The sequence below is a fragment of the Rhododendron vialii genome, chromosome 5a (genome assembly GCF_030253575.1).
Source record: "Rhododendron vialii isolate Sample 1 chromosome 5a, ASM3025357v1".
In the NCBI taxonomy this organism is placed as follows: Eukaryota; Viridiplantae; Streptophyta; class Magnoliopsida; order Ericales; family Ericaceae; genus Rhododendron; species Rhododendron vialii.
In genome coordinates this window covers 32,441,563-32,468,432 of record NC_080561.1, presented here as the reverse complement: position 1 = coordinate 32,468,432, position 26,870 = coordinate 32,441,563, and the positions used below count along the sequence as shown (strand labels likewise).

At 39.4% G+C, this 26,870-nt stretch overlaps 1 protein-coding gene across 1 annotated transcript in view; it reads left to right on the top strand.

Annotated features, from left to right (window-relative positions):
- The first annotated feature begins 248 nt into the window (after positions 1–248).
- LOC131327208 (endoribonuclease Dicer homolog 2) overlaps positions 249–26,870 on the top strand; it is a 36,937-nt gene continuing 10,315 nt past the window's right edge. Inside the window, exons 1-18 of the mRNA XM_058360254.1 lie at positions 249–597; positions 9,396–9,515; positions 9,612–9,789; positions 9,965–10,078; positions 10,324–10,458; positions 17,389–17,473; positions 17,614–17,678; positions 18,328–18,468; positions 20,787–20,915; positions 20,993–21,122; positions 21,243–21,342; positions 24,449–24,644; positions 24,754–24,914; positions 25,177–25,395; positions 25,525–25,751; positions 25,837–26,108; positions 26,220–26,644; positions 26,761–26,864. Coding sequence (XP_058216237.1) covers positions 9,445–9,515; positions 9,612–9,789; positions 9,965–10,078; positions 10,324–10,458; positions 17,389–17,473; positions 17,614–17,678; positions 18,328–18,468; positions 20,787–20,915; positions 20,993–21,122; positions 21,243–21,342; positions 24,449–24,644; positions 24,754–24,914; positions 25,177–25,395; positions 25,525–25,751; positions 25,837–26,108; positions 26,220–26,644; positions 26,761–26,864 — 2,752 coding nt within the window. The 5' untranslated portion in view covers positions 249–597; positions 9,396–9,444. The remainder of the gene's footprint in view (positions 598–9,395; positions 9,516–9,611; positions 9,790–9,964; positions 10,079–10,323; positions 10,459–17,388; positions 17,474–17,613; positions 17,679–18,327; positions 18,469–20,786; positions 20,916–20,992; positions 21,123–21,242; positions 21,343–24,448; positions 24,645–24,753; positions 24,915–25,176; positions 25,396–25,524; positions 25,752–25,836; positions 26,109–26,219; positions 26,645–26,760; positions 26,865–26,870) is intronic.

Below are 26,870 nucleotides of genomic sequence, written 5' to 3'. Positions count from 1 at the left end.
CAAGACCTCGCCGGCGGGTGCGCATGCTGTGCAGCACTAAGCTGCACAGCAGCTTCCCCCAGTCCCCCCGCTCAAACCCAAAGAGAGATGAAAACATAACTCACGCTGATGCGATCAATAGGAGTAGCTAGGGATCATGATTTAATTATTGTTATTATTAATTATTATTTTTTTTGAAAGAGAGAATCTTGTCGTTGCAGCGTTGCTTAATCGAGAAGCTAGAAGGGCGACAGTCGGTCCCAGGGGGAGTGATGGAATTTTGGACGGACGCGCCTCATCGTCCAATGGGATTCAAACTACCTCTCCCATTGTCCAATGGATACAAAACCACTTTCTCTCGCTGCAGTCAGGAGTACTTCCTTTTGAACCCCACAGAAACAGACCCAGCGTTTCAGTCGGTCCCTTTCCCCCTACTTAAACAGAAGAAAAGAAAAGGGTTGTGATCACACAAACGAGGGGGAGTAGGGCCAGTCGCCGGCGTGTTCCGCAAGCCCCAACTAATTCCATCACTACAAAAAACTCTACTTCCCCTGCTACTGCTGTCTTCTCCGAACCGAAGCCACTTCCTTCGACAAACTCCAGAACCCAGTTCAGTAAGTAAGTGCTCCACATTGCCTGTCTCAATCTCTTGTCTTTACTTGGTTAGTCCTGTTGGTTGGTGGGTTTGTTCTCGCGCACAATTGATTAAGTTCGATTTTTGGGGTCAGGCTGCAAATTTTTTTTTTTTTTTGTGTGAATCTCTTGCCCGGCCTGAATGTACTTTTTGGACCGGACCGGGGAGGGGTTTAGTAGGGGTGCGCGTAAGCGCCCGGACCCTGTCCGTGGAACGAAAAAAGAGAAGAATCTCTTGTCTTTTGTTTACCTGTTTGAATGTCTTGTGTTTCTCGTGCTTGTACTAGTCTATGACTCCATAATGTGACACCCAAAGATGGGAAAACCTGATCGGTTACTTCACCGCTTGGTTTTTCTCTGAAAGCAAAATAGGGGTTTTGTTGATACTGGGTGTTCCTTTCCTTACCAAAAGAGGAAAGGAGGAGAAAAATCAAGTGGGTTTCCGGTTTTCCCCTAGTTTGTGTGTGAATTTATGGTGGGTTGTGTTGGTGCTGTGGTTCTTGTGCTCCCAAGTCCCAACCCTCCAAAAGAGAGAGGAAAGTAGAACTGGGTTTTGATTAAAATAGGCGTTTTTGTCAGATCGTTGACTGATGTAGACTTTTTCATTAACTGATGTAAACTTTTTTGATTAAATTTTTTTTGTGAATCTCTTGCCCGGCCTGAATGTACTGTTTTGACCGGACCGGGGAGGGGTTTAGTAGGGGTGCGCGTAAGCGCCCGGACCCTGTCTGTGGAACGAAAAAAGAGAAGAATCTCTTGTCTTTTGTTTACCTGTTTGAATGTCTTGTGTTTCTTGTGCTTCTATTTGTTTATTAGTTAATAGTAAATCGCACATTCTTGAACTTTACTTAAGATGTGCAGTAATTAGTCAAACACTCATTTGTGCTTACTTATTCCAATTTAAGCAGCAAGTTTCATGGTTATCATCATATTTAAAACAAAAACATGTTAAGCGAACAAGTTTTAATAAAAAAGCATGCTGTAGTAGAACCAGCTTAACTTTGGTTGGAGCTTTTAATTTTTCTGCGTTTAAAGCGTGTTTGTACTTATAACGCAGAGAAGATGAAAGCATGAACACGCCATGTGAAAAGCTTGTTTTATAAAGACGATTTAACGGCAAATAATATACTGAAAGTTCAAGGAATCAGATTAACTATTCATTCCACAAGACATTTTGTTGAACGTATTGACATCCATTTTTTATTAGTTCACTTGCTCAATGAAATCACCAACTTAGTCTGCTAAAATCACTCACCAGGTTGATCTTTTGAGGGGGGGGGGGGGGGGCGGGGGGAAGGGCGGGGTAGAATATAGTTGTCAAAGGCACGCCTCCTAGGCGCAAGATGCATCAAGGTGCATGGTTAGTGCATTGATTGAGCCTAGGCGAGGCGCTTCCAAGGAAGCGCATCCTAGGCGAGAAATGCGAGAAAAGGTGCGCCTTTTTCAATTTTAATCATAGCTGCAGGATCAAAGTTGGGTTAAATGTATTACCTAAATTTACCTTCTACTTGAGTAAATCGTAAGTCTCTCCTTTCTCGATCACTAGAAACGAAACAAACACAGGTAATCTCTCCTCTCTCAATCATGTTTCATTTCTTCTCTCTCAATCATCTCCCACTCAACATCTCCATTGGTCCAGGCTCCAGCACTACCCCCCTGTTCAGAAATGGTCAACTTCTTCTTCTTCTTATTTTTTATGTGTATAAGACAAATAGTCATTAGCTAATGCAAATTGAACGAAAAGGTTTTTTGGATTCATTTGAAAGAATGTATTAGGCCTATTAGTGTTTATTATTCTCGCTTCAAAAAGGCTCATGCCTCGCCTTGCGCCTCTCGCCTAGGCTCAATAGAACTTTGCGTCTCGGTGCGCCTCTCGCTCTTAACAACCGGTAGAAGTTTTAATACACATGGGTAAGATAAACTAAAAGTTATAGTAAGATTCCTTAAATAAGAATGTGTATCTGTATGTGTTTTTAAAGGAGGAAACTATACCAAATTTGTTTCATAGCTCCTTACTAACACCTAAAACAATACTTTGTTTATTTCATTGAATTTTTTTTTTATTCTATTGAGAAAACATTATATTTCACTTTTCATGGTTTATGGTTTAGGGTATAAATCTCATATATGAGAAACTGTTACTAACAAGCCGAGTCCTGGAAGATAGCTGACTATATTGATTAAAGTTTGTTTTACTATAAAAAATGGTGAAATTCCATGGACACCCCCTCATCTATACTTGTTTCTTCAATCACCCCCCAACCTTTAAAAATGCCCTAACAGACCCCCTAATCTATCATCGTTAACCAAATGACACCCTTTCGTTACAAGGCCATTTGTTGCAAGAGCACATGTCACTATTTTGGGCATTTTTGAGACCAAAATGCCCTTGAACTCTACTTTGTAGCTCAAAAATGCAATTAGCCATGAAAAAGAAAATAGCTGATATTCCCCACCGCCAATTGATTGTGTTACCTCGCCTCCGGCCACCGTAGCTTCTTATATTGTTCCGCCACCGGAGCTCGTAGCTCCATTTGGCAGCTCCACCCGTCCTTCCTTTTTGTGTCCAACCTCCAAACAAATCCTCCACAAGCCGCCCTGGAGCACCTATAAATGGCTAACCCCACTCCTAGTAACCCACAGATCATCCCCTAGAAAACCCAAAATCAGAAACCCCCAATCAATAAAACTCAAGAAAAATGGAAAAAAAAAATCCATACCTCAATACCCCCCCTATGCTAGATGTCGATGATTAACCTCAAATCAAAACCCATATCAAAAAATCCCGAATCTTAATCAACAAAAATCCCCACATATGTTGCCTCTGTCGCCACCAAAACTCCCAGATCGTCTTCTTCACTCACTTAGTGGTTGCTGCTTTCGAGTACCTCTTGATAGCCAGAAACCATTGATCTTGGGGGGTGAGTAACCTTATTGAAGAACCAAATAAAAAAAAGAAAAAGAGACCTTAGAGAGAGAGAGAGAGAGAGAGAGAGAGAGAGAGAGAGTTGATGAGGCACTCATGAGTTAACTCAGCCTAGTTGAAACAAGGTCCTGACTTAGGGGCAGTGTTTTAAATGGCGAAAGGCGCAATGGTCCCTTGGGGCTTTAGTGCAAGGTGCGGCGCTCTCTTTATTGACGTGAAGCGCAAAAAAAAAAAAAAAATTCTTCGCAACGAGGCAGATTTTATTAGAGCAAGTTTTCAACACAAACAAACACTTGTAAAACTTTTAGATGTCATAAAACATAACATGTCAATGGTTAAACGAAAGTACCAAACACTAAGATAGCATATCATCCATGAAAAGCTAACATAATAATGTTTAGCTTTAGAGACATAACAAAAGGATTAAAGGCAATAAAATCTAGAGGCATGCATAGGCATTAATCATCATTCTCAGAACCAAGAACTTCATCTTCTTCATCATCATCTGATTATTCTGATTTATATCCTTCCACATCTTCTTCCTCCTCATCATCTGTCTCCCATTCTCCCTCTTCATTCTCATATATAAGAGATGTCTTTCCTCTTGAAGCCTTAGCCTTTGGAGTTGGTTTTGCCATTTTCACGATAGGTGTTGAGTCTGTTGACTTTGAACTTGATGCTCTAGTTGTTTTCCTTGGTTCTTCGGCTCCAGAAGCTAAAGCAACATCATCCCAATTCAAATCATCACCATCAAACACAAACTCTTCCTCCATCTTCCCAACCAACCATTCATTGCTCTCATCAATATCTTTCAAGGATATGGGATGAATGCAATCACGTTTGAGGTATCGACGTTTCAATGCTCTATTTTACGTAACAAATACCAAATCATTGAGACTTTTTTGAGCTAGTCTATTCCTCTTTTTTTTTGTGAATCTGCATTAACATTTATTAATTATAAAAGGGACTTAAATTCATGATCATACATAACTAAAGGAAGTCAATGAATGCACTTGATTATCATATATATTCTTAAAGTGCAACTCTTGGGACTTAAATTAGTTACTAGATTAAGGTTAACTTGGTGTGATGGTGATACCTGGTGCCAGTGTTCTAAATGGTGGCCTAGGCGGAGGATCAGCGCCACGACTACCCCCCTTGGCGTTTTGTTCGGCGGCCAGGGACCCTTGGCGGACTTTGGCGGAGCTTGGCGGCAAAACGATAGCTTGAGAGACGAGAGACAAAGGGAGAGAGCAGAAAGAGAGAGACGAGAGAGGGAGAGAGACGCGACAGAGATAGAGATTGAGATACGAGAGAGAGAGAGAGATGAGAGATGAAAGAAAGAGACGAGGCATACCGGATGACAATTGGTGACCGGCGACGACGATCGACGTGAAGTAGGCGAACCGACAATGGTGGGTTTCTCGATCCTCTTTGGATTTGAAAATGGTGTACTGAATATGTATATAGTATTATATGTGTGTGTGTGTGTGTGTTATGGTAAATTACACACCAAGTCCTTTTAGTATATATTAATACCATAATATACACTAAAAACATGAAAAATATCAAAAAAAATACCAAAAAAAAAAAACAAAAACCGCCAAACTCCTCGGCGGCGCCTAGGCGCTTGGAGGTGGGTCGCCGCCCGACTACCTTCAAGCGCCATTTAGAACACTGCCTGGTGCTCTTGTATCTTTTTGCCTCTTTGCCATTGGGTTACCGAAGAGTCCTTAAGCTCTCTTATACTTCATCAAGTCGGCACAAACAAGGTCTTGTGTATCATTATTGGGAATCAACTTTGTGATACATTTGTATAGACCTCCAATGATTTCTGGAACTTTGCAAGCCTCTGGATCTTTGTAAAAAAATTTAGGATTTAAGTAAAACCAGCTGCATGCAAAGGCCGATGCAATTGGACATCCAACCTCTTGCCGATTATCTTAAAGACCTTATCATACATCTCCTTATTTTTGTTGAAGGAATTTGCAATAGTTTCTTTAGCCCGATCCATAGCTTCATAAATGTAACCCATTGGAGGCTTGACTTCTCCATCAACCAATCTAAGTACCTTTAACAAGTGGGGATGCGAACTTGAGGGAAAGGAGCACATTCCTCCAAAATGAGGGCATCAACATGATTTTTTCTACATGTCCTTGTTGCTCTTTTGCCCATTTGCTATTGGTCCACTTCTTTGAAGTAAACATCTTTTTTAAGTTTCCCTTTTGTTCATAAACCCTTTGTAAAGTCAAAAAAGTGGTTGCAAACCGAGTTTTTGCATTCTTAACGAGCTCCTTCCTCTGGGTAAATTGCCTCATCATATTCAACAAAGAGGGTTGATTATAAATATAACCATGCATCATTATTGCCCTTTCCCAAGTTGTCTTCAAATTTGGTAACTTGAAAATGTCTTCTAACATCAAGTCCAAGAAATTGGCAGCACATGGAGACCAAAACAAGTGAGGTCGTTTTGCCTCCAACAACCTCCTTGGTAATTGTTATAAATAAGTGGTGTTAGAAGTTAGAACTAGAATAATAAGTGATTTTCAATTGTTCATAACTTCAAGTAAGTAACCCAACCAAATAGCAAATTGAAATTCTCACCTGTCGCCACATTTGCCGCGGCACTATCCGTAACAATTTGAACCACGTTTGCTTCTCCAATATGCTCCACCCACCCATCAAGCAATTCATATATCATTTCTACATCCTTTAGAAATCTAGATGCATCCATAGATGTAAGAAACATGGTCCCTCTTAGAGAATTCACCAAAAGATTCATCAATGTTCTATTTCTCCTATCAGTCCACCCATCGCTCATTAGTGTACACCCATATTGTTCATGGTCTTTTTTTAGAAGAGGAACTTGCACTGGATGATAAGTTGGTGGCGGCAAACCCGGACTGTATTGCCCAATAGCCTCTATCATTGGCGCAAAACTATCATTTTTCACAACATTTTGAGGTATCCCACAATCATATATCCACCTTGCAATAGCCTGATGAGCCCGGTCTTTCAATAGTTTCTTATGTGGTTCATTCTCATCAATTTTGGCTGTTTGCCCTTGGCTTTTCTATTTTTCACCACCACCTTTGGTTTGGAGTGTAGTAAGTGTCGAGAGGCCCTATGGTTCTTGGTTTCTTAGGCTTAGAATGAATAGATGCGGAGGTGCTACCGTGAGTAGAAGATTTCTTAGAACGGGGATTGAATTCAACAATATCATCCTCGTCAAGGTCATAATCATCATCATTCATTGCATCATCAAAATCTGGTATAGACTTAACTTGACTATTTGCTTCAACCCTTTTACGTATGAACTCCCGTATCTCTCTAACCTCAGGTGGGCATTGGCGACATGCCGCCTTATTCCTTTTAGCTCCTTCGGCAAAGTGTTGCTTGATTCTTGACACACCCCCATTTTTCACTTCGTTACAAAAAATACATTTCAACTTGGTAGAATTGTGTGGATCAACCTTTTCGCAGTACTTCCAACCAGGGTCCTTTTTACTAGTATTTTTAGATGTCATCTACAATTAACAAATACAAATAATACCATAAACGGTTAAACACACATACCTGGAAAAAAAACAAAAAAACTAACAGCCCACTGGCCAAGTAAAAAAAACGAAAAAATTGACCTGGAGTGGAGTTACTGGAGTGCAAAGAAAAAAAAGAAAGAAAAAAAATTGCCCAAGACCAGGTAAAAAAAAAAACAAAAAGAAAGATGAGCTGGAGTGCAGAAAGAAGAAAACGAAAAAAAAAAGAAAGAAGAAGAAGAAGAAAGAAGAAAGAAGAACCAGATTCATCAGAAGATGTCGGAGAAGAGGACGAGAAGATTCACCAGAAGATGTCGGAGAAGAGGGGAGGAGGTTACCGTTGCTGCCTGAAGTTGTTGTTGACTGAAGCTTCGATCGATTGATCGAAAAGGACCAGAAGATGTCTCGACTGAAGTTGCTATCTCGATCGACTGAAGCTGCTTTGCTGGCTGGGTATGAATTGTATTATTGATTAGGTTGAAATCAGACTTAAAAGCAACAATTATTTAGTGTAGCGCCGCCATCGCCATGTGTTTTCTGCACTGTCGGATCAATTTTTGGATCACAGACAAAAGGCGTGCGCCTCTGCGCCATAGTGTGAGCCTTGGCGCCTATTCTGCGCCTTGGGGTTTTCTGCCATAGCGCAATTCTTCGAAGCGCATAACTTGCGCTGCGGCTATAGCACGCAGCGCCTCACGCGCCTTTTAAATAACTGCTTGGGGGTACTTTTTTCAAATTCTCAAACCCCCAATTTCATTGGTAATGAATCTGTACATACGCGGGTAAGTGAATATGTATATATGTGTATCCATGGGTATGTTACCAAAATGGTGCCGAATCAGAGCTGGAATCGACGCCGCTTGATGCTGCTAATGGTGGCCCCAGACAATATTCAGTGGAGGGTGGACAGTGAAGTCTTCTAGGGGGCTTTGGGTAGGTGTGCACAAAGAGAGGGATAGTGTGAGAGGGAGGGGGGGACATGTTGTGAAGAAGGAGAAACTAGAGGGGTAAATTTCGTCAAAATACTCATTCCGTTAACAGAGTTACACTTTTTTATTTTGCATAGATGAGGGGGTCTGTTTGGACGCTTAAAGGTTAGGGGTGTCGGCGGGAAACATGTATAGGGGTGTCCGTCGAATTTCACTATAAAAAATGTCTCGGGAAAAAAAATTAGGTCATCAAAATAATGGGTCACGACATCACTAGATCTTTGAAAAAGTTTTTGATGAATTGTGCAAAAGCACGTGTAACAAATGAGTGCACTTTAGAATTCCTATTTAAATAAGTAAAGTCATTGCCGTATTTTGATAAGAAGTCCTCCAATGCCCCTATATCATAACAATGTTCGGAAATCTAAACATGGTATAGCTTCAAGTAGCCACTCTGGTGTGAAAGAAAAGGGATCGCTTGAAAATTCATGCACCACCGATTCTTACAATGGTCCATTATACATGGTATGGCATAAAGCGCTGATTTGAGAGTAAGCAATTTTCTCGTATACACCATTGGAATTTGGTGTTGGTCTCGTCATTGAAGGTACTGCATCTCTTACACCACCACATGGGAAGAAGAAGACACACATATGTATTGCCCAATTTTTTTTTTAATAGAAATTCCTTTCATTTCATGACCTAAACAGACTTAAAGCTGCGTTTTCTAAGGATGCGATTTAAAGTAACGCTTATAATGAGTCAATGACCATAAAAAAAAGCTCCTGTTAAGGTTGAGGCGCTTTTTCAGAGGACGGTTTTAGTTCAAATCGGAGTAAGCACGCACAAGCATGCTTGGAAAACACGCTTTTATATAACATGTTTGGCAAATACAAGTTGCCGTAGTTTGCGATTAATGTTTAAAAACGCAAGAAACTTTGAGAGAGAGATGGGTTTTGTTTTGCTCCAACTTTTTTGACCCGGGTTTGCCCCAATTATGTCTTGGAATTTGTTAAAGCATCCAACTCAAAATCAATTGACAATGAGTGGAGAGGTCGCCCAAGCTCATATACTACTTTTGGAGGATATAATCAACCAATTTAGACAGGCTTTAACACTCCCCTGCACGTGGAGAGGTAAACAACATATCCTTAACATAGGGATCACAACGAAACAAGGTGCACTTAAGGCCAAACAACGAGGCAATCAACCAAGAGAGTCTTGTCCAAAATCCTCCAAAGCCTAGCTTTGATACCGTTGTAAAATATCCAACTCAAAACCAAATGGCGATGAGTAGACAGGCCCCCAAGCTCATATACTACTTTTTGAGGTTAGAATTAACCAATGTGGGACAAGCTCTAACATAATTGATGAAACCTGTGTTGATGCTAGGTGTTCAGTAAGGTGGGAAAGAGAAGCCAAGAAGAAGAAAGCAATAACAATGGATCCAATTGAAGTGAATTCCAGTGGAACCAACGAACTTTACACTGATCCACTCCCTTTCGCTAGAAGGTGATGGCCTGGTTTATGCTTGTTGTGTTCAATGGTTTACCATATCAATTAAAATAAATGTTTTTTTTCCAAAACTGATTTAATCTGTTTTGGCAGTTACCAAATGGAAGCACTTGAGAAAGCTATCAAGCAGAACACAATTGTGTTCCTGGAAACAGGATCCGGAAAGACTTTGATTGCGATAATGCTGCTGCGCAGCTATGCGTACTTTCTGAGGAAGCCTTCACCTTATATCGCAGTTTTCTTGGTCCCCACTGTTGTTTTAGTCACTCAAGTATGTGTGACGATACATTTATGCTTTCTTGGTACCTAGAGTTTTCCATTTACAAGGGTTTTTCAGCAGTTTCATCATTTTCATATTTCCTTTTGGACTTCCTATTGCACTTGAATAGAAATATAAGTAGTTTTTTGTTCGGCCATCGTTGTTGTATGTAATCGATAATACCTAGCAAGCGGAAGCTGTGGAAATGCACACTGACTTGAAAGTGGGCAAGTACTGGGGAGAGATGGGTGTGGATTACTGGGATGCAGCCACCTGGAAACAACAAAAGGAGGAATATGAGGTGGTTGTTCTTTTCTTCATATGCTCTTGTATAGACTGTACTAAATTGTATCCAGTTGCTTTTAATAATGCTACAGTAACAGAGTAATGTATGGGTTCCTGTATGTAAAATCTGCCCAATATGGACGTTTACTTTCAGATGAAGAAGAGGACTTGCTTGATTTATTATTATTTATCCTTCTTGTTTTATCTATTTGTTGACACCTTTCCTTCACTTCTGTGTTTTACTTTGTGTATTGATTTTAGGTACTTGTAATGACACCCATGATCTTGCTCGATGCTTTGAGGCATAGCTTCTTGAGATTAGACATGATAAAGGTTTTAATATTTGATGAATGCCATAATGCAAGAGGCAGATATCCCTATGCTTGTATAATGACGGTGAGTTTCAAAATTTACTTTGCAGTGATATTACCTCATCAAAATACTACAGTGTTTTACTTATTCTATGAGTTTTGAAAGCAAAGTTGAAAGTTATGTATTTTATATGTTTTTCAGTTTGCCCAAAATGCTTGTGCATGGGTTTTGGTGCATGTTGAAACTATGAGATCGACCGGTCACATGGTAGTGAAGTGCGTGGAGATATCCAATTCTAGTCTCCATCTTGATGTCAATTTTATGTCTCGACCCATTAGGATATTCCCATTTTGATTCTATGTTACTTTAGGTTCTTGTCAAGTTTAGCCAAAGATGTTTCTCAAGGTGCTTTCCTGGTCCATTTCGATGCGGTGGAGTAGCACACTTTTTAGGCTGATAAAAGAGTAACCTTTTTTTTTCTTGTTTAAGTTGGTAACTTTGGTTAGAGAAACAATTAATACTTATGGATAGGAGTCCTTTTGGTTTGGTTTGTCCTCATGATAAATAGGCTAAATATATTCGTATGTTTTTTAATTTCCACCAATTATTGATCTATCATATATGTCTTAAGCGCATGACCATGTAAGGGTAAGGATAGTAGATGACAAGACTCAAGTGATTTAACTGTTAACTAATTCTTGCAAACCAACTGGTCGCATCAATCTCTCCTGTTCGTGTAATCTTATGCTCGAGTTTTTATGCTGTTATTTAGACAGGGAAGTGTTTAGGGTCAGTAACTTAACCATGACACCCGCATATCATTAATATATAGTGAAGTGTAATTTGATACAAGGACCTAACTACCCTTACTGCATTCTAACTGGAACACCCTGGCCTAAAATTTGGAGATATTTTCAAGAAACATAATATGATAATTTGACATAGTCTGATTTTAGGATTTATTGCCACATGTTGCATAATTCTATATTTATGCATGTACGCTTTTATTAGGTGAAGGTAGGGAAAAAAAAGAAGTGGACAAGTGTTTACTGGGTGTGCTTTCCCCTTAGGTTGAGTAAGGAGGTTATACTACCTAAGAGATATAGATGAAGATATAGATGAAACAAGACAAAAAAGTGAGACGTGGGCTTTGGGTCAAACCTAACTTTAAGGGGTTTTGTCTCTTTTAGGAGCAATTGGTATCTATAAATATAGAGACATGTAGATAACTCTTGTAGGCTAACGGAGATAAAGTTTTAAGGAAAGCAAAGGTGGAAGAGAAAGAAGTTAGTAAGGAATTTAGATCACATGCCTATTTTACTAGACAGTGGAGGGATTCGTCAAGGAAGTACCCCGTTCAGATTTGAGAATATGTGGTTATTGTCCGAGGGTTTTGCGGATAGAGTGAGTGAATGGTGGAACAGTTATTCGGTGATGGGGAAGCTGAGCTTCGTGTTGGCAAAAAAGCTTAAAATGTTGAAAACAGATTTGCGCAAGTGGAATTCTGAAGTCTTTGGGAAGTTGGAGTTTGAAAAAGCCAAGGTGATTGATGAAATACACCGTTGGGATGCGGAGGAACAAATCTGAGCTTTAAGGGAGGATGAGAAAATTTTGAGAATAAAGGCCAAAGAAGAGTTCGGAAAAATTGCGAAATTTGAAGATATTAGTTGGAGGCAAAAATCTAGAAATCTGTGGCTAAAAGAGCGAGAGTGGAATACTCAGGTTCTTTCACAGGATGGCCAATTGTAGCCAGAGGAACAATTTTTTTGGTACGATTATCATAGGAGATAGCCATCTGGACAAGGATAAGGAGATTAAAAGTGGTATTGCTAGTTTCTATGAAGGTCTCTTTAGGGAGGAGGGAGTGGGTCGTCCCCGTGTTGACGAGTTGGAGTTTGACGCAATCTCGGCGGAGGACGCCTCTTGTTTAGAGAGGCCGTTTGATGAGTTGGAAGTGGTGGCTGCTTTGAAGTCTATGAATGGTCTAGATGGTGTGTCAATGGCCTTTTTTCATCATTGTTGGGGGACGGTGAGGGGGGAAGTGATGGGAATGTTCCAATATTTTTGGGAGCATGGTGAGTTTGAAAGAAGCTTGAATGCATCTTTTGTGGCTTTGATTCCTAAAAAGGGAGGTGAAGAGGATATTCGAGATTTCAGACCTATCAGTTTATTGGGTGGAGCTTACAAATTGTTGGCTAAAGTGTTAGCAACTCGTATGAAGAAGGTGGTGGGGAAGGTTGTGTCTGAATCTCAAAATGCTTTTGTCCACGGTAGGCAAATTCTTGATGCGGTTTTAGTTGGAAACGAATGTGTGGATTCAAGAATGAAGGCTGGCATTCCGGGGTTAGTGTGTAAGTTGGGTTAGTGTGTAAGTTGGATATCGAGAAGGCATATGATCATGTTAATTGAGATTTTTTGCTTTGTATTATGGAAAGGATGGGTTTTGGAGGGTTTTGGAGGAAATGGATAAAAGCCTGCATATCTTCAGTTAGTATGTCTGTTTTGGTGGATGGGACTCCAACAGGTTTTTTTCAAACCTTTAGAGGCCTGCGTCAGGGTGACCCTCTCTCCTCTCTCTCCTGTTTATTTTAGTTATGGAGGTTCTTAGTCGGTTGATACAGAAAGCAGGTCATGGTGGATTTTTGCAAGGTTTTGAGGTGGGAAGAACAGATGGTTTGGGGATGATGGTTTCTCACATTCTATGTGCCGATGACACTCTTTTATTTTGCAACGCGGAGCCAACACGGGTGGGTTACCTTCGTTGTATTCTTTTGTGCTTTGAGGCGGTCTCTGGCCTTAAAGTGAATTTGGGGAAGTCGGAAATGATTCTGGTAGGGATAGTTGATGATATTGGTGCACTTGCTCAGATTTTGGGTTGTAGGGTGGCGTCATTGCCGGCGATGTATTTGGGCATGCCGTTGGGCTCCTTCAAATCAAAGGCAGTATGGGATTCGGTTGTGGAACGTTTTCAAAAGAGGTTAGTGGGATGGAAACGTTAATATATTCCAAAAGGAGGTAGATTGACACTTATCAATAGTTTGCTTTTCAGCTTGCCTACTAATTTTATGTCTTTGTTTGTTATTCCGGTTTCGGTTGTTAAGCATTTGGAGAAGATTCAAAGGGATTTTCTATGGGGAGGAGTGGGGGAAGAGTTTAAGTATCATCTTGTTGATTGGGATACAATGTGTACTCCTATTCATGAAGGAGGATTGGGAGTGGGAAGGTTAAAATTGTTTTATGAAGCTCTGTTGGGAAAATGGCTTTGGAGGTTTGCTTCTGAAAGAGAGATGGTGGCGGAAAGTGGTTGTAGCGAAGTATGGATGTGAATGGGGAGGATGGTCTTCCCGTTACGTGAACTTGCCTTATGGGGTGGGGTTGTGGAGGGGTATCATGAAAGGTTGGGAGGCCTTTGTAATTTATACTCATTTGGTAGTTGGCGAAGGAAGGAGGGTGAAATTTTGGGACCATGTGTGGTGTGGGGAAGTGAGCTTGCTGGTGGCCTTTCCGTGTATTTATCGCTTGGCTTGTGAAAGGGATGCAATTGTCTCAGATTATCTTCTTCACAACGATAGGGCTACGGTTTGGGATATTCGTTTGCATAGAAATGTTAAAGAAGGGGAGGAGGAAGCCTTGATGGCTTTATTTTCTAGATTGTACGGTTTGCAAGGAATAGGAGTAGAAGAGGATGAGATGCGTTGGAAACTTACAAAATCGGGTCTTTTTTAGGTGAAATTTTATTATCAAGCATTACGGGGGAGTGGTAACTCAACTCTTCCATGGCAAGCGATTTGGAAAACAAAAGCGCCGTTGAAAGTGGCTTTTTTTGTTTGGTGCGCGGCTCAAGGCAAAATTCTTACAATCGATAATCTAATTCGTAGACGGAGAATAATTGTTAACTGGTGCTGTATGTGTAAAAGGGACGCAGAATCGGTGAATCACCTCCTCATCCATTGTTCGGTGGCATGGGAACTTTGGTCCACAGTGTTATCTTGGCTTGGGTTACAATGGGTTATGTCGAGAAATGTTATGGAGCTTTTAATAGCTAGGAGGGGTGCTAGAGTGGGCAGGCAGAGAAAGCGAGTATGGGCTATGATTCCTCTTTGTTTGATGTGGACTATTTGGCATGAGAGGAATTCAAGATGTTTCGAAGGGGGCAAGAAGTCTTTATTTAAAATTAAAAGTTTTGTGGTTAGTAGTTTGTATAGTTGGGACAAGGGAGATTGTAATCTCTCCCTTGATCATTTTCTTGAGTGGTTTGAGTTGTTCTTTTCGACTGGTGGTGTATAGGGCCTTTTTGACTTGATGGCCTTTTTTTGTATTCGGGTGGCATTCCCTTAATGCCTTCTTTAATATAAATATTTACTTACCAAAAAAAAATTTAGAGCTACCTTCAGGATTTTGGTTTCTAGGGCAGTAAAGGCTTTGTTGGAGGCAAAAGCCTAAAGAATATAGACTGGGAGGAGGGATCACAAGAGGGGAAATGGTAAGAAAGGTGGAAAAAAAGAAAACAATATTGATACGGTAAATTATGGAAAACATTAGGTTTTGGTTGTTTAATTTGGTTGAATTGTTAGAATTTTATTGTGGGATCGGGTTGTTACACTAACACTCCTCCTCGAGCTAGAACATGGCCATCACAAAGACCCAGCTTGTCACGCAACTCCTCTAGACGCAGTTTGAACAACGATTTGGTGAAGATATTAGCTAACTGATCTCCTATAGACACAAAGGAGGGAGCCGACCCATTATTGTCCCCCTTTTCTCTGACAATATGACAATCTACCTCAAGATGCTTGGTTCTCTCTTGAAATACTCGATTGAAGTAATTGTTGCTTGATTATCGCAATACATTGATAGGGTATATGCAACTGTACACCAAACCCTACTCATTGAGTAAAGACCGCACCCATACAATCTCACATGAGCCATGGCCCTATACTCTGCCCCTGCGCAGGACCTCGCTAGTTGCAACAATTGTTTGCTCCTTACTCTTCCAGGTAACAACATTGCCACGAAGAAAGGTACAGTACTCGGTTGTTGATGGTGATCTTGCCCAATCAGTATCGGTAAAGGCCTTAGCACTCAAATGACCATTAGACAGGTAAAACTAACCACGTCCAAACAAGCTTCCCAATGTGGAAGACAAGGAGATGACATAAACTGAACTAACAACAAATGAGATCAGGACGTGTATTGGCAAGATAATTCAGCTTGCCAACCAAGTGGCGATACTGGTCCAGATGAGGAGAGGCTGGACTGGTATCAGGTGAAGTAATTTGTGTTTAGGATGTTAATAGGCGCATGTAATTAGGTATATGCTTCCCAACAATAAATGTTACTCCCTCTGTCCCAATTTGTTCGCTCACCTTTCCTTTTTGGGCTGGCTCAAATTGTTTGCAACTTTCCCAAATTTGAAACCACCAAAAGCCGAAGATCCAATTTTACCATTTTGTATCACAACTAATTAAAGTTAGTATTTTAGTGTTGTAAGGGTACTTTTGGAAATCTAAAGACTTTTCAACCCAAAGTCTTCAAGTCAATAAATTGGGAGAATACCCGTAATGAGCAAACAAACAAACTGGGATGGAGGGAGTAAAACATTAGGTATTCATGGATGGTCTTTTTTGTTAGCATTTGGTCATTTGGAACTTGTTTTAAAATTTTGAATTTTAAATATGTTTCGTGCTGATGATTTTGCCTACATTAAGATTCTGCTTATTTTCAACAACTCGTGCATCACTATGCGCTTCGCGCCTACTCCTAGGCTCCAGGTGCCATGGTGCCTTGGTGCACCTATAGCTTATAAGAACACTAGATTGTTTAACTCAACAATAGACTGAGAGTTACATAGACTTTTTGCTCTTTATGTAGACCTCTGCTTGTCTATATACATTGCATGCTTCCTCCTTAAGTTAAATAAATTAACTACTATTTTTAAGACACCCTACACGCATGAAAGTCATATAGGACTAGACCTGATCTTGAGGGTAAGGAGGCAAGGTGGTTGCCTTAGGCACCAAATTTTTTTCCAAAAGCTATTGCCATTTCTTAGGTGTAGGTCATGGAATAAGTGTAAGCTTCTGGCAGTGATATCTGGAAAATAGTACATGGAATAGTGTCTGAAGTTTGTTGGACTTTTTCCTTAGGTTTATGGTCAGAGTATATTCTTTTCCTCATAGATGTTATAAATTCCATTTGGGATAAATATTTTTTTCGGTTTCCTTATTGGCGTATTTATATTGTAATGATTTTTTTTTTCTGTTTTCTTAGAAGTGTGCATTCTTCTTAGCTTCTCTTTTAAAGTCTAGTGGCGAGACTCATGTGCTGTCTATAAGGGGGGAGATTGAGTTCGGAAGAATTTACACAATGATATATGCATGAGCAAGTTAGGTAGCCATTAGCACTGTTCTTAAGTTTTTATCCTGTTGCTTTATGGCCTATGGTAGATCACCTGGGAATGCAAGAAAAAATAATGGCTATCGAAGGTGATGGGACATCTTTGTGGTGCCGTTGTAGGTATCTATGGCGCTCAATTCAGGTATCTAAATTTGAAACCTTATGTTGGTTAAAGTTTGAAATTCGTAGTCATTTGGGATTGGAACATGATTTTGACAAATATTGTCAAAACATGAAGAACACTTAAGACAAAAAAGGATAAATTATTCAGAAACTTCTGTCAGGTGGGAGACAGTGAGTCGGTTTCCCTATACAAGGCATAGGGCCTTAATTCGGTCATGCTTCTGGTAATCCTATTTCCCTACTGGCCACATCGTAGTGGGATTAGATCCTGCTCAATTTTGCCGTCCATTTGATTAGAAATGTGACGTACATTTGATAACATATATGCATGGAATTCTCTCCTCGATTGTGTTCGTTACCAACATTTCCTACTGCAGCGCAGCATATGTTTCTGTAACATTCTTTTTTTATCCTCAAAATGTTTCAGCTACCTCTGTTTCTGTCTGTTTGTGAGTTCATCAGTTGATGCCTGTAGGATTCTAATGCATTTTGCAGGAGTTCTATCACCCTCTGTTACAGTCAAACAATTCCCAGCTTCCTAGGATATTTGGAATGACTGCTTCACCTATAAAGGCTAAAGGTATACAAAAACTTTGTGTCTAGACTGTATTAGTTTGATTGTAGTGGTGAGTTGGTGGGCTCCAATTCCCATCTGGTTAACTACTTTATTTAGAAGAAGTGAACTTACTGCTGAATTGATTTTGTGAAAATTTGACATAGGTTCAAGCATTGCATCAACCTACTGGCAACAGATTTCTGATCTGGAGAATCTTATGAATTCAAAGGTTGCTTATTGGTCTTATGATTTCGTTATTGTTTGTGCTTTACTGTTGTTATTTTGATATAAAACTGTCCAAAAACTAGAATGTGCTTAACCTGTGGTAATGGTTGGGATTTCTAGCGAGATTCTTGATGAGCATTTGAAATTTTTTGGGGTTCTGTACACTAATCCATGCATATGTACTTCTGCATGTTATTACTTATCAAAAAAAAAAAACTTTTGCATGTTATTCATTGCGCCTATCTGTTTAGGAATTAGATAATAGATATGATATTGAAGCGCTCAGCCTCAGTCTTGTAGTTTAAGACTTTAAGCTACCTTTATTCCAGACATGCCTATACCCTTGCCGTTGGGAGCAATCAAAGAGAAGGGATCATATCACTGTTTGTGTGCTTGAATTCTTTTGGTCATTTGGTATAAACTGCATTTTTTGTTTGTGTAAATTTGGCGTGTCTATTGCCAGCTTGTTAGTTTTACTTGAGTTTTTGTTTGGTTTTATGTTTATTTGTGCAAGACATTGTTGCATAAAATACTTTGTTTGCATGTAAGGACTGATGGTGTTGTCTTCTAAGAGTTAGCTAAAGCTGTCTGTAAGGTCTGAGAATATTTAATTCTGAGGAAGTACGTTATACATGCTATCTTCTTATGTGTAGGTGTATACCGTTGAAAGTGAATCCGTGTTAGCAAAGTTCATTCCATTTTCGACGACAAAGCTGAAGATTTACGAACATGTGGATATCCCTAATGCAATTTTGAATAGTGTGAGGAATGGTTTAGTACATTTGAGACGAAAGGTATGCCTTTTCCATTGATCTCATGTGGTGTTGTTGCAGTTTGACTGCATTCATAACATGTATATGTTACCTAAGAATGGAGGGTTTAATTGTGCTCTTGCCTGAATTTACGAAATGCCCTCACATTTTGTTACCTTTGAAAATGGAAAAGTTGTCATGGTTCTTGAAGTCTTGAGTAGTTCAAATAGGCAACAAGGATAGAAGCATGGTTTGAATTAGTTGGGATACAACTAAAAGCTTATTTTATGAAAATATTTAGATTCTTGTGAGGAATGATATTCAGAACCAATGGGATGTATAATGATGGGAATAATATGCATGTTCTACTTATCATCGTGGGAAATTTGAACTACATCAGCATCAATAAGGATAACTCTAACAATACAAGTCATACAAATAGAAAATAAATTAACCCGAACTACCTAATAATGATAACAAGCAACCTTGTCGCTAGTAGTCACGTTGACTCCCCCCTTAGTTAATTAACTTAAAATGGAAAAGGCTACGTTGAAGTTTTCATCTATAAGACAAATTGTCTCAAAATACTTTGCCTACTGTTGTGTTGTGTTATGCACCTTATTTCTACTCCCGAGGCCAGATTGGTTTGGACCCAATTTGAGCAGGAGTATTCCAACACAATGCTATTTTTGTGCTTATTAGATAGCTTGATATGCATTGTTGCTTTTGGGACAATTGGTAACTTAACATGGTATCAGAGCCCTCTGGTCAAGAAGTCTTGGGTTCAAGTCTCTCTGTTTCCATTTGTCCCGTTTGCATGCTACTTCTCCCCTTGGTATTTTCCTTCACATTATCTATAAAAATTTGCATCTCCGCGTGCAAGACGGGGTTGCATGCGAGGGAGGGTGATAGATAGCTTGATATACATTGTTGGGCCCATTTCCTAATTGCTTAAGCTTTCGGGACAATTGGTAACTTACAAGTGCTGATAAGTGACAAGAATGTTGAACCATCCATGTGGTTCACAGTTGTCGCGGCCTGGACTTAATTGAACACTTATCACCACTTGCTCCATATGATTGAGCTAATAACCAAAGCCTCCAAGTGGGGGCTTCCGTAGGAAAAGAAAGTAGAGATTCTTTCAGGCTTATGTTTTCTAGGAGCCGTATGGTATTCATACGTGCTCTTCATTCATAAGTAGCACTGCTGCTAAAGTTATATGGGTGTTTGTTCATTCGGCTTTGCAGTTAGTTTACTTATTTATGGGCCTAGGCTTGTCCTACCGGGTTGGGGGAATGGGAGGCATAAAGATGTCTACCTTGCTTTATATTTCGTGACATGATGACTGGGCGAGGTGCTTAGTATTCGATGTTTAAACAACATACTCGTTCATAGTTAATGAAGACATTGATTAGACTTTATCCCACATCTCTTATCTAAGTCGCCCAAACTTGGTTAGTATAAAATCTAGAGGCTAATCCTACGATTGCCAATTGATTTTAGGTTGAAACCCTCCAAGAAATCTAACATGGTATTAGAGCTAAGAGCCCGTTCCAGAAAGGGGAAAAAGTCCTTATTTTTTAACAAGGCAATTTCAAGCTAAAAAATTATGGGTTTATTGAAATCTAAAAATATGCAATATGGATCTTGTTTGGAAGATCTCGATGAGATCTTTTATACGATGCAAAAAAAATTGAAAAATAATTTTTCATTTACATTATTTTTGAGTTTGAAAATGTGAAATAAGCTGCTTATTTTTTAAGAAGGTTTTTGGAACGGGCTCTAAGTCTTGGGTGGCCTCACTTCACGTGGTCAAGTCTCCGTTGTCCGAGTCAAATCGTCTCATCTCATCAATTCTTACCTCCACGTGCATCTGGGCTGCACGTAAGTGGGGTGTTAGAATTTTTCCCACATTGCTCATCTAAGCCACCCAAACTTGGTTAGTATGATCTAGAGGCTACTCCATCTATTGTCAATTGGTTTTAGGTTGGAACCCTACAAGAAATCAAACAACATCTAGGTTTTGATAATTCATAGTATTTTTTTGGTACATATTTCATTTGGTGTTGCCACGAATGTATCCATGAACCATTCTGTGCTAGCTAATTGTGTTCCATGCTTCCAATTGAACACTTGAGAAAGGATTTTTGCCAAGCCCAAGTATAGAATGAGATGTTGTTGAGTTTGAGATCCACATGTGCATAGACTTAAATATTCTTGCATCTTTGTGTTTGTGATTTTCAATCATACATATAAGTTGTCAATGTTCTTTTCATGGTTTTTGTTTTTGGTTACTCTGAAGAATAATCTTTGCTATTCATTTGTTTCTGTTTGTGACAATAAATACATCTTTCCATCAGCACGAGACCGCTCTTGAAGCATTGAATCTCAACGAGTCTGCAGCAGAGTCTACAAGGAAAAAGATATCTAAGCTATTTTTAACCTTTTTGTTTTGCTTGGAAGAACTCGGTGTTTGGTTGGCTTTCAAGGTATGCATTTTGGTTAGTTGACATTGGAAATTGTTCATGCATAATTCATTGGACAAATAATGTTGTGTTTCTAATAGGCAGCAGAGTCATTGTCATGTGAAGAAATCGAGTTATTCACATGGGGGAATTTGGATATAAGTGGTGAGACAATTGTAAGGGATTTCATTTCGGATGCATTGAAGGTTTTCTCCAATCATGTACCAGCTGGTACTTGCTCCCTTTCAGTTATACAGTTTTCTATTTTTGATCTGGATTACATTCTCTTCTTCTGATTGCATATTCATGATTTCCCGTGTGTTCTTTATTTTTTCCCCTTGTCCTATGTAGCTCAATGGCGGTCTATTGGTGGTGACATTTATGCCAGTAAGGATGCTGGGTATCTATCTTCAAAGGTCATTTGTCTGATTGAGGCTCTTCTTCAATACAGGTCTGTGAATATGCATGATAAATGCTTCTTTGTGCCATCTTCATAGTTTCTCTCGTGAACTTTTTAGAGAAATTCTGATTTCATGGAAATATTAACTTTTGATGTGCACACAATATCAAAATTTTTACCAGGTTATCAAAACGGTAAAAGCCAACAAAATGACGTGCATACAGTTTCCTGTAGTATTTGGCAACCTAAAATACAGCGTACTTCTCATTTTTGTTTAGTGCTCGCGGCTTCCTAATATTGACAGGCCGGCAACCACTCACCCTACCACAAAAAAGAAAAAAGGAACTATGAGTGATCTGTTTATCAAATTTCATCTGCTGACTTCATTTTCCTTTTTGCTCTAATTAGTTTTTTCCTTTTTGAGCATGCATTAAGGTATTTTGAATGGATGTAGTTTAATACTTTCTATTGGATAGCGACATGTTTTGCAAGGAAGAAGTGAGTTTTTGTCCATTTCTTTTGTTAAGTTACCAATGTTCTGAAATCTTAAGCTGTTAGAATGTGAGCCCAACAATGTAAATAAAGCTAGTCAACCCCTTATCTCACTTGCATTCCCATCTTTGGCATGTGGAGATAGAAATATCTGGGAATAGAGTGGAAGGAATAGGAAAGAGAGATGGAGAATGCAAACAGGGAACAAATGGAAAACGGAGAGGCTTGAATCCAAGACCTCTCTCACAACCTGAGCTCTGGTACCATGTTAAATTACCAATCATCTCAAATGTTCATGCTATTAGGAAATGGACCCGACAACGTATATCAAGCTAATTTAAGAGTTTGAATGTTTTTTGATGTTGAATATTATCTTTTGCAAGTTCTTTTTGTTGTTTTGGGTTATGCTGTCAGATATGAGTTTGTAAGAGAATGTTTCAACATTGATTGATCCATCTGACTAATTGTAACAACAAATACTAAGAAGTTTTTGTGATTCTTTCTTATAAGATTTTCTGTCTTGGAAAATGAGTGTGAGTGGTACTACTTCAATTTTGGATAACTAGGTCGTGGCAATCGCAATGTGACATTCAACGAAGAGAGTAGGATACTGGGATATTATAGTGGTTATGCTAGAAGTTTCTCAATCTCAGAAGTTTCTCTCTCAATGTTGTTTTGTCCTCTCTCAAAGAAGTTGTTACAGCCTTACAGGGAGGCTTGGATAATTTGTCCGGGTTTCAGTGTCACTGAAAAGTTGAATGGTAATTGAGTATGGAGAATTGTTGTGTTTGAACTGAGAGCCTAAATGGTGGAGGATATCTTTTGAAATGGGCCAAAATTTTCTTAGCATCATCCTTGAGGTTCTTTTGATTTGTTCAGATCAAGCCTGATAATGCTTTGATTGCTTTGCATGTCTTTGGTGTATTTTATAATTTTTGATAATCTAAGGTAGGAATCATTTTCTTACTGTTAATGGTGGTGCGAGAGCAAACATTTTGATTTTGTGGGGGGTCTCTCTGTTACGAAACTTTAAGAAAGCAAGGTGCCGTGTAGTTCTATACTTCTATATATCACAAACAATTTTTGCGCTGTAACTGGTTTTGGGGTGCCTTGGAAAAGGTTGACGATTTAAGCTTATTTTTCTTAGGTTTTGTGGCTGACTCCTCTTTTCGGCGAATGTTAGACCTATTCCGTGACTTCTTTTACTTGATTAGTGTTCAACCTTCCATAAATCATGAATTGGATAACTTCGTTGGTGTATTAAAATGAATTAGGCTCTAATAGGGTCCCTCATCTAGGATTCAGAGTTGGGCCTTGCAAACAGTTTGATGCACGATCATCCTTCAACTCTTTGAGCAAAATGCAGCAAAAGGAAGGAAAATAGTGGACCAACCCGATCATCTCCACGCTGTAGGAACTATGAGATCACCTCAAGGACGCCTTCGGCATCAAGAGGTCATGGACCAAGCACCCCTTTCTGTCATCTCATTCCAGCACAATGGAATGCCAATCTATCAAGGCATCGGTGAGAATGGTCAAGAATGGCCAGATGCTTGTCCAGCCAAAGAAAATTCAAAAGTGGTATCAATCTTGGCCTAGACAAATGCGTTTCTCTTGCGTTGCGAGGTGCCTGAGGATGCTAACTGCACTTCAAAGGATTGTACCCTTGTGAGTTCCAGCAAGAATCAATATATCACTCTACCTGGTTTACATTCTCAATGTTAGTGGATATGATGTATATGACTAGATGGCTCTCAAAATATCATACATTTCAAATGGGGAGACAGAGAGGTGGTATATTGTGCTTCGCAGGGAGCTACAGGATTGGGAGTGAGGAGTTTTTTCTAGCCTTATTAGGAAATGGATTTGATGTGGAACCCGATGGCAATGGATTTGTCGGGTAAAATCGTATTACCAAATTTTGGCCTGACAATCAAATACTTTCCCTGGAGAGCCATTTAGGGCGCTCTTGCTCCAACCAAGGTTTCTTTCTTTTTTTTGGTGTGCGGCTAAAGATAAGATTCTCACAATAAATAATCTTGTACAGCGTAGGATGGTAATTGTGAATCATTTTGTTTTTTTGTTTTTTGGATAAGCACTGTGAATCGGTGTTGCATGTGCTTGGGAGGTGGGGAATCGGTGGCGCATTTGTTTATTCATTGTCTGATAGCCAACGCTCTTTGTCTTTGGGCTCCGGTTCTTGTTTGGTGGGTTATGTTGTGGGTTTTCCTATGGCAGTGGTGGAGCTTATTCAGGAATGGAATGGGGCTAGAGTGGGTAGAAGAAGAAGGAAGCTTTGGAGGTTGATCCATTGCTATGCTTAATGTGGCTCATTTGGAGAGAAAGGAGTTGTAGATATTTTGACGGTGAAGGGTGAAGAGATGTTGCTAAAAATTATGAGTCTTTTTCTTTCTAGTTTGTTTAGTTGGGAGTCGAGGAAGTGCAAACTAACCTTTGATCAATTCCTTGACATGTTAGATATTTTTGGCATTAAGTGCGGTGTATAGGGTCTTTTTATTGGTTTCTTTTTATGTTGGTGTTTTTTTGTTTTCTTTTGTACAATGCTTATCCAAAAAAAAAATCCTACAATGTTGTCTGCCAGCAATACCTTGAATCAATGTTTGGAATGCATCTCCGCAGGATTCTAATGTGTTTTTTCCTGCAGGGATTTGAAAGATTTGAGGTGCATAGTCTTTGTACAGAGGATAATCACAGCTGTAGTTCTTAAAAAATTATTGAGTGAATTGCTTCCAAAAATGGTAGGGTGGAAGACAGAATATACTGCCGGAAATAACTTTGGTTTCCAGTCACAGAGTAGAAAAGAACAAAACAGAATTGTTGAAGAATTCCGCGAGGGCATTGTAAGTTTGTAGCTTCACTTTGCAGAAGTGCTATAGAGTTCTCCTGCAATCTTGTGCAATTTTAGCGATGAAGTAAATATGCTCGTATTTTGAACTGACATGTTTCCAGGTAAACATCATTGTAGCAACCTCGATTCTAGAGGAGGGATTGGACGTTCAAAGATGCAATCTCGTTATTAGATTCGATCCTTCGTCTACTGTTTGTAGTTTTATTCAGTCCCGAGGTCGAGCACGTATGCAGAACTCAGAGTTTTTGATAATGGTGAGGAGGTATGTTCTAGTTTACCATAAGAATCATCACTTTGCTATTGGTGGGGGACCGTTCCTTATCTCTCTTTAGGGTGTATCTTAACTCTTTAAAGGTTGTCTTCAGGAGTTATCCTCCGTGTTCCTTTTTGTTTTCCTTAGGAATTGGAACTTGTTAATTCATAAAGTACTATACTGTGTCTAAGAATGTGGTGTTCAAATAGAAGGATTTTCCTTGGTGGAGGTTCTACTGAATATGTTTTCCCGTTTTTGGTGTAATTTGCAGTGGGGATACTTCTATGCTTAATAAAGTGAGAGACTATATTGCAAGTGGAGAAATCATGAGGGCGGAATCACTACGCCATGCATCACTTCCTTGTGCACCTCTTGACAACAAATTGTTTGATGAGGTTTTTTATCGTGTTGAAAGCACAGGGGCGATCGTAACTCTAAGTTCTAGCGTGTCTTTGATATATTTCTATTGCTCACGACTACCTGGTGACGGGTTTGTTCAAGAACTCTATTGATCATGCTCTTACAGTATTATCTGTTGTTTCTTTATCATTGTAACTCTATCTAAGATACTTTTTTTTTGTTTGTACGTAATTTGTTTATTTTTTCTTGTTGTTTGTAGGTATTTTAAACCTTCACCACGGTTTGAAATCAATGAGGAGTTAAAAATTTGTAAATTGAATTTTCCCAAAAGTTGTCCAATACAAACTGTTAGTGTTGAAGGTAAAATCAAAATGCTGAAGCAACTAGCATGCTTGGAGGCATGCAAGCAGCTTCATCAGATTGGTGCATTAACTGATAACCTTGTGCCGGATGTTGTCGTGGAAGAAGCTGAAGCACAAGAATTGGGTAAGCACGGGAGTTATTTGAACTTTTCTGTGTACATATACCATTTCATTGTCCTTTTCTAGCCAATGATATTTTTGACTTGTAGGATATGAACCTTATGTTGATGAGCAAGTGTGCTACGTCCCACCTGAATTGGTTAGTCAATGGGCAAATGATTCTGCGAAGTCATATCATTGCTACTTGATTGAGCTAAATCGCGATTTTGAGTATGATGTACCCCTTCATCATATTTTGCTTGCTGTAAGGACTAAACTTGAATGTGATGACGGGAGCATGGCTTTTGGATTAGAAGTCGATAGGGGCAAGTTGACAGTGCGAATGAAATATATTGGAGAGCTTAATCTCACATCAGAGCAGGTTAAGTAATGTGCTTGAATACTTGTAGTTGAACACTTACAAAGGCATGTCCTCTTCAATTGATGTGGAAAATAGTTGATTGGGTTTTGTTGATTCATTCTTTCTTACCAGGTGCTCTTGTGTCAGAGGTTTCAAGTCACTCTTTTCAGAATTCTTCTTGATCATAATTTGAAGAAGTTGAGGGAGGTTCTGAATGGTTTTCCTTCGAGGAATGATGTTGCAGTGTTTGACTACCTCTTACTTCCATGTACTAGCTCATACGCAAATCCATCAACTATAATTATTGATTGGAAATGTGTTAGTTCTGTGCTGTTCCCATGTGAAAATTGCTGGCACAATCATACCCATTGTTCTGCTCGTCAAGTCCATACTAAAAATGGGTTGGTATGCAGCTGCACGTTGGAGGACTGTTTGGTATACACGCCTCATAATGGGCATATTTACTCCATCTTTGGTACTTTAGATGATTTGGATGGGAACTCACTTCTCAATCTAAAGAATGAAGTTATTACTTACAAGCAGTACTTTAAATCACGGTTCGTATTTTATATTAAATGAAGTAATGTGTTTTAATGACTATCATTAGTTCGTATGAGCAATTGAGCATGTTGTGAAATATGGGAGAATAATTCCGCTTTATCCTTAATGACAGGCATGGCATTGACCTGCGTTTTGGAAGAGAATCACTGCTCAAGGGGAAAAATATTTTCCCTGTATTAAATTGTCTCCAGAGGTGTAGACAGCATAAGGAAAGAGGTAGAT